Consider the following 8,380-nt stretch of genomic DNA (forward strand, 5'->3'; position numbering starts at 1 on the left):
ACAAAGAACAGCAGATATCTAACTAGTGTTAAGAGTTGCAAAGTGAGCTGTCTTAGTGCCCAAAGATTTTATGCAGTTTTTTTCTCTCTCTGTGGACTTCATTAAATTGTTTACATTTGACATGAAGTAAGACTTACTACAGCCTGCAAACCGGGTCTTACATCATCACCTTGTTTACTGTTTACTTCCACAAGTCAAAAGTTAAATAAGATATATAGTTTTACAACCGGGCATTGAGGTGAGCGACCAGTAAGCATCTAACAGTTGTTAATAACTAAAACAAACAAGTTTCCATATTTGTCAAGATTTGCATGTCTATAAAGTTCTAGCTAAATACTGTATAGTTTCTTTATATCATTAAATGTATGTATAATTGAATTCAACACAACGTATTATGGCTAATCTGCATACAGTTTTTGAATAAAAAAAATTAAGATAAAAGTTTTTTAGCATGCAGTATTTAGAAAGAGTCAGAGTAAAAACTGGTCTATTTTATACCCTGCCCCGCTTTCAATCAAAGCTAGGGAAGGTTAGCCACTGTGAACCTGCATTGATCAGTGTGGATAGACAATAGATGGATAATTGTTTTGCTAGAATGTCTACATACTTGTTCCACTTAGTCCACTCATTGTCAGGTTGAGTGGGGGTTTGAAGAGGACCCAAATATAGAGACTGCGGTCCCGTCCACACGAAGTCAAAACGAACACGAAACGCTAATATTTTCCAGAATGTTTGTCGTAAAGACGGAGACGTAAAATAAATGTGATCGTCCACACGAATGCAAGAAAACGCTGCAAAATGTATGCCAGGCCTGTAAGTGGCGCTGTCGTGTCAAAGCAAAAATAGGCTGTTTGCCCTGCGGGTCCATTTTCGTGGTTCAGTCAAATTCAGGTGCTGAACTATGTCGTCGATATTGCTCTGTTCTTCCTGGAGATATTCCAGAAGAAGATTCTGTTGTAAGCCCGACAGCAGGGTGAGTAGTAGGGGTGTAAATAATAATCGTTTTGTATCGATGCATCGATCCAAAAGCCGACGATCCGATGCATCGACACGTGTCCGCAAGATAATCGCTTCATGTTTTTTTTTTTCCTCCGGTCTATTTTAATCCATTTGCTCCTGGGCGTAATTCTCCCTCCCGTGCTGCGGTGTCACTGAACCTATTTTGCCCTCCTACCGCGCTTCCTGGTTAAACTCTTACAGCAGTGTGTTGCAGTAAGCTTGACACAGACATTTTTAAATTATGCTCAGTATTGAAGCGTGGTCTGAGCTACACACTGTGGGTCTAGATACGGCGGTGAGGAAGCAGGGGCGAGTTTAGGCGACGAGGGACATGAGGGCCAAAAAGAGCGGAGATTCAGCTGGAAAAAGGGTCCCAGCGGTCTCGCGCACCTCGCTCTTCTAGCAGGTCAAACTTCACGAGTTGTTTTCCGCAATTTCGGTCATAAAAACAAAACAAGCCGGCCTCCTGTCTGGTGCACTGTTTGCGGTCAGCTACAATCTGGGAGAGGTGCAGCGGAGCGTCTCTCAAGGGGGCGGTGACGTCGACACTCTGGAGCCTTCTTCTTCTTCTTTTTTTTAATGGTGGTTGGCAAACAACTTATAGGTGCATTACCGCCACCTTCCAGAATGGAGTATGGACCAGACAAACTATTATATTCTCCCTAAAATACCCGTTCTTCTTAGAAAATTAAAAATACTACCAAAAACTACATCCCCAGATGACCTTTGAAACAATTCCCTTATATCTAGTTTATTTTTATTCCTGTCTAACTCTCTATGCAACATCTCTCTTTCCTGAGTATATTTATTACATTCTAAAAAAATATGTTGGACAGTTTCTCTGGAGCCGAGGTATTGCATTGAACTCATTGCACTGATTTTCTGCAGTATTTTTGCAGTATTTTTTGATGCAACTTTTCTACTTCTGTTATTTGCTGTTGTTTCTAAAGAAAATGCATAATGATATTACAGCTTTCATTGATTTATTTCAAACTTGAAACTTTGTTTAGCCTGTAAGGTGTAAAAAAAATTATAATAATAATAAAAAAAATTAACAGATTAATCGATTAATCGAATCGAATCGTAGTGTATTCTTGAGTATCGAAAATAATCTAATCGTTGGGTCAGGAAATCGATACTGAATCGAATCGCCATGATGGATGGGATTTACACCCCTAGTGAGTAGCATGAGCAGCAACCATTCAACACAGTACGGCACCATTGTTGTTGTGATACTGTGTCGCGCATGCGTGTTTAGAGGCGACGCTATGATGCATGCGTGTAAGAAAAAAAATGCGGTTAGAGCTTAAAGATGGAAACGCAAAAACGGCGTTTCAAAATCTTCCCACTCTGAAGGCTTAATAAAAAAAAGATCGTTTACAGACCCCCGAAACGCCGGCTTCGTATGGATGAGAGGCTGGTTTGGTGAAAAATTTGTGCGTTTAGGCCAGGGTTTGGCTTCGTGTGGACGGGGCCTAAGCTGAGGTGGTTTCTTGCAGATTTAATAACAAATGATTACATATAAGTATAAATCAAGATATGACTAATCAAGGAACACATGAACCAGAACAATGGGAACACATAGGGAGAGAATGAAGGAATGAAGAAAATACAGCAAATGCAGAGGAGAAGCATATATTCCAAACAGATCGAAGAACGGACTAATCAACTGATTGGGAGCAGGTGTGGACAGAAGGATCTAGAAGGGAGCTAGGGGAAGAAGCCTGGCAAAAGGGGGCAACAGAGAGTAAACTAGAAATACATAAGAACTCAAATACAATTGGAAAACACCTAGAATGACACAAAATGGAAATAAAAGACATAGAAAACAAAGAGTGACATAAATAAAAAATTAACTGAAAAGTCAAAAAGAAAACCTAAAAAGAACCAAAAAAAAGTCCACGGCAGAATAATGACTGTCATGTTTGTTTTCAGGGATCTAACCCACATGCAGAACACTCAGACGCTGGGAAAAAGTTCACAATGTTTATTTGCACAATTCACAATAAATGCACATAGAATACTGGGATTGATCGGGCCTGTGTCTGGTCACGACTTGTTTCACTGCAGAGAGGGACAGATTGGTTAGCAGTCTTCCAGTGAACTTGCAGATGGTGTGTTTGCTGGTCTATACCTGATCAGAGAATGAGCAGAGCGGTAGAAGGGGGGAACCGGGAGGGTCCAGAGGCTGAAGGCAGGCAGAGGACTAGGCAGAGGCAGGGCGGAGTTGTTAATCTTACAGAGCAGATTCAGAGCTTCTCTCTCAGCTCTTTCTGAGAGCAGGCAGGCAGGTATCTGACTTATTTGGATTTCCAGGGTTCTCCTGAGAACAGACAGCTTGGTTTCACGCTTGAGAAACTCTTCCAGGTCTCAAGGTTCCAGGCAGGTTCTTCCTGAGAAGCAGAGAGGACAAAAAGCAGATTAGGGTTAGATTCAGGCTTCAGGGGGGTCGGAGATTCAGACAGGCAGGTTGGCTCAGGCTTGCTAACCATAACTGGCAAAACACTCTGGCGTCGGAGTGTTGCTCTGCCCCTCCTTAAATGCCGGTCTCCTGATGAGCTCATGAGCCGCAGGTGTGGTGGTCAGCTTCAGCTCCAGGAGACCTAGGATGCCCTCTGCTGGAGAAAGGTGGACAGACCTCCAGATCCCAACAATGACACTCATATATCCCGTGGGATCAATCCTATAGTAAGTTTCCTAGCGTAAGGTCTCAATAATATAGGAACGGTAAGATTAATGATCTCTTTTTAGGTAATGTTGATTTGTAAGACTTGTTACTTGATGCACTTTATCTGAAACAATTTTCCCTCTTAGGGTGATTTTTGAGACACCCCCTATAGACTAGAGAACCAATCTAAGACTGCACCACCTGCAGAAATAACTTAATTGTTAGGTTGTTTTTAGTATGGTAACAAATACTTACAATGTTTCTGGACCTGTTTTTACAAGTGCTGCACAATTAATGTAATTGCAACTGCGATTTCATGCTATGCAATTATGTAATTGCATTAAAGACTGTGATTTTGAATTTTGTAAACAAATATACATGTGTGCCTGTGAACAGGATTCTCTCTTAAAAACACTGTGTGCAGCCGCAGGTATGTCAAGTGACTACCCTCTTGCTTCAGCTTACTGCACGGCTCAACCTCTCTATATATTGATCAAAATAAGATGTTTTCCTTATCAAACAAAAAAGACTTGGGGAGTTGACGGAAAACTAGCCAACATCATAATAGGAATCACCAACACCTTCCAGTTTCACCTGCATAAGGCTCAGGTGTGGGGAAATTGTCAAAATGGAAATGAGAAGTTGCTGGAGGTGTTAGTTCAGGAACGGCAGTCGCACCAGCTTTAGAGCGAGTAGACTCTGTGGGAGTGGTTCTGTGGAGCAGCTCCTGGAACATTTCTGTAAACTGCTCCATCTGCTGATGTGAATGTTTTTTTGCTGTCTAGCCAAAGAGTACTTATATTCAATGCCCAGCCAGCTTGGGCACCATATTATGTTGCTCTCTCTGTGAGAGCCACTAACATCTGGAACAGTCTTCCTCTGCACATACGGGAGAGCCTTACACTGATCAGCTTTAGAGCTCAACTCAAACTACAGATGAAAACAAACCAGTCATGTAACCACTAAACTCTTAACATTTCCTTGTGATGCTTGTATTGTATGTTATGTTCTTTCTTATGTATTTGCCTGCCTAGGGTCTACGGATGAAAACTAGGTTTGTAGCTATAATCCGGCATATTTACATTTGTTTTTATACTGATGTTCATTAATGTGCATTGTCCCTATTCAAATAAATAAACAAATAAAATGTTGTGGTACTTCAATTCAATTCAGTTCAGTTTATTTATATAGCGCCAATTCACAACACAAGTCATCTCAAAGCACTTTAAAGTTCAACCAGATCATACAGTCAAATTGATTCAAAGTTTTCTATCTAAGGAAAACCAGTTGATTGCATTGACTCATTGACTCAAATACAATCCTACTTCAAGATGTTTACTGCCCAACCCGGTAGGGGTGGTAAATATCTTATTTAGTCAGGTATTATTTGGACTGTCATATATTGTTTATGAACACACAACCTACTGTCTGTGTGTTATAACAACAAATGAAAGCATGAATCGAGTTCAAATCCTGGTCAAAAAGATAAATCTGCACATAGATGGAATAAAATCATCACAAATTCCATTCAAAATATAAGAGGTTATTAACAAAAATCATTCCGCTCCAAGTCAAACTGTAATGAGCTCAGAATGTAGGACCCAGAATTCAAGGTGAGACAGACAGTGGGAAGATTCAAAATGTTTATTAAAATAAGACAGAATGGAACAGAAGCGCAGGGCTGTGGATCTGCAGTGGCTGGTGGGAGAGGCGGGGCACCGACCATTACTGGCACTCTGGTTAGAGAGAAAAAACAGGTAACTAAACACGATAATCTGATGAAAAATGATTATCCATGTGAGTCACTTACCTGGTTTAAATAATCACTCCATTCTCTTAAGTAAGGCAGCCGATGGACTGCCAACGAGATGCGGCGGGAGCCGCCCAGAGTGTCCCAGATGCAGCAGCCTCAGTGAACAAGCATAAATCCCAGCTGGGTCAGGAAAATAATTCAGAACAGGAATGCTCAGAGATCTAGGAGTCCGCAACATGGCCTGGGGGTCTGATCAGAACAAGAACAAACCAGGAATCCACAGAGCGTTCAGGCAGCTTCAAGGTTCCATGAGTCCAATAGCGAGTTCAGGCAGAAACGTTCAGATGGAAACAGGTAGTTGAAAGGCAGAACAAGACATGGTATCATGAAATCTACAGAACTTTAAACTATCTCCCTCCACTGAGCAAAAACAGGAGCAAGGCATGCTCAGTGGATAAGAACCAGGACATGATTGGTTTTCTTATGGCATATGAAAACATTCTCAAAGAAGGATAGCAAGCATTTTAGAGTCATGGTGTTTTTACCATTAAAAACAATAGTTGTAATAGGGACTCTTGAAAATATCTGATAATTTAACAAAGAGGTTATGTTACATGAAATCTAAATGCAAATGCCAGCCGTTGATAAAAAAAAAAGTCATCAATCTCTCATATTTAATCACACTAACATTTTTGTAGTTTTTAGATGCTGGCAATACATTTGATCTTAAATCACTCTAGGCTTTTTACTGATGACATTAATCTGTCAAATGAAACTTATGACTATAATAAAAAGGTACACTTAATTGATTTAGAAGCAATATCCACATTCTACAGCAACAAAATATACACCATTCAGCAAAATAAATTAAACAACATTGGATATGGATTGGATTTGATCTATAAAACATTAAGCAAACATTTTATCCTCAAACTTATATGCTGAAAGCAGAAAAAATGTACAAGTGTATCTCCATTCTGAATTATTTATCTAGTTTTTGTATCATAACCTAATTTCCATTTACCTGTTAGTGTAATAAATAGGCAGAATCTAGCTCTACTGAAAAACCTTACCAGGTGTTTATGAATTTCTGTCATCTTTAGACCATAGATTATTGGATTAAAAAGAGGAGGATACAAAACCAGCTGTAAACTCATTATTGAGCGTGCTGTTTTGGGTAAATCAATTTCCAATCTGGCTATTATAACATCATAAGAACACAAACATGAAAAACTGATCAAAACCAGCAGGTGTGGAGCACATGTCTGCACAGCTTTTTTCCTGACATTTGAGCCCCTTCTATAGGATATTATAAGTATTTTACTAAAGGTAAAAAGGATGAACACCAAAGGAACAAAGACAGTATTAATTAAAATAAACACACCATATATAATATAAGGTCCAGCGGAGCCCATACAGTAAAGCTTGGTAACAGCATTATTGCAGAAAATTCCCTTCAAGGTATGACTGCAGAGTTTAAAACTGTTACCTAGTATAAGGGACGGTATAAGCTGACCGGATGGTAAAACCCAAGCTAAAACCAACAAAGTAGTCACGGTTGTTTTTCTCATGACTGTCTGATATTGCAGAGGCTTACAGATAGAGACATACCTGTCATAGGCCATCACTGCCAAAAGGAGAAACTCTGAGCCACTTAAAGAGTAATAAATGAAAGCCTGTAATCTACACGATGAGAAAGTTGTAACCTGTAAGTCAGATAAAAGGTCAATCAGAAGTTTTGGATAAACATTGGTGCTAAACAGAAGTGCATTGCAGAGTAAAGCAGCGATGAAAATGTACATAGGCTCATGGAGGCTTTTTTTGATCCAGATGAGAACCAAGATTGTTGAGTTGCCACAAATTATTAGAAAATATATCGTAAATGTAGCCACGAAGTACAGAAACTTGTATTTCTGCAATTCTACATGCCCATCAAAAGATATATATGTTACATTTAGTTCATTATCCATTTTATCCATTATAATGTAGAAAACAAGAGCAGAAATCTAACTAATGTTGTGTAGCAGCAATACATGTCCTGTTACAGTATATCATAATTTTGTTTGGGTGCACTCACCTCAAAGGGAGCTGTCTGAGTCTAAGTTTTTATTCACCTTTATTTCTCTCTGTGGACCTCATTAAACTGTTTACATCTGAAATGAAGTAGACTTATCAAAGTCTAAAAAACTCCATCACCAGCTTGTTTACTTTTAACTTTGCTGAATCAGAAAGTAAAATAGGGATGGGTCTAGGATCTGAAATTCAGCAAAACTGAGCGACAAGTAAGCACTTAGCAGTTCTTAGCTAAGTAATGTATCCAGCTTATTCAGTACATATCTGGGGGTCCAGCATTTTCTGAATACTGTAAGAAATGAATGAGGGAAGGGAAAGGGATTAGGAAGAATGGGGAAAGGATTGACTGGAAGGAAATAAAAGAGGGACATCTGGAGCGTTTGGCTGAGCTGAATATGCAGCAATTTAGCAGCAATTTCATGGGTCTGACAGGAAGAGAGATGTGGTTGTAAAGTAAAACACACCCGCTTTGGGGGAAAATACAAAATAAGATCTCTTTATCTCAAGGGAAAACAGCCAGGTTTGGAGTCACACTGTGCATGCATAGCAGACGGGCCAGACTGGGGAAAGGACAATCAATGACACATTTAAAAAACAGATTACTTTACTCATGATAGAAGTTCAGAAGACAGAAAATGGAAAGAGTATTGATCTCATTTGACTCTCCAAAAAACAACAAGTGAGAGTGCAGGAAAGTGGAACTTATCACTAGTGTTGCACTGATACCGATACCAGTATAGGGTAGGGCCCTGATCCAGCACTAAAATGGTGGTATCAGTATCGCAGAGTACAGACAAATAGGGCACCGATAACATTTTGAGAGCCAAAACTTTATTCAACTATTGTCACCCATTCCAGGTACGCAATAAAAAGTTCTACTGGATTCA

At 39.6% G+C, this 8,380-nt stretch overlaps 1 protein-coding gene across 1 annotated transcript; it reads right to left on the minus strand.

Moving 5' to 3' along the window:
- Nucleotides 1-6,402: 6,402 nt before the first annotated feature.
- Nucleotides 6,403-7,453, minus strand: LOC107103586 (olfactory receptor 142-like). The gene has a single exon (XM_015403355.1). The coding sequence runs from the start codon at nt 7,397-7,399 to the stop codon at nt 6,407-6,409; it is 993 nt and encodes a 330-aa protein (XP_015258841.1). The 5' UTR covers nt 7,400-7,453; the 3' UTR covers nt 6,403-6,406.
- Between the last annotated feature and the right edge of the window lie 927 nt (nt 7,454-8,380).

Source organism: Cyprinodon variegatus, unplaced genomic scaffold (assembly GCF_000732505.1).
Source record: "Cyprinodon variegatus isolate N-32 unplaced genomic scaffold, C_variegatus-1.0 Scaffold1483, whole genome shotgun sequence".
Classification (NCBI taxonomy): domain Eukaryota; kingdom Metazoa; phylum Chordata; class Actinopteri; order Cyprinodontiformes; family Cyprinodontidae; genus Cyprinodon; species Cyprinodon variegatus.

What these genes read in the sequence shown, in the direction of transcription:
- LOC107103586 (XM_015403355.1), bottom strand. Translation starts at nt 7,399, where the DNA reads ATGGATAAAATGGATAATGAACTAAATGTAACATATATATCTTTTGAT.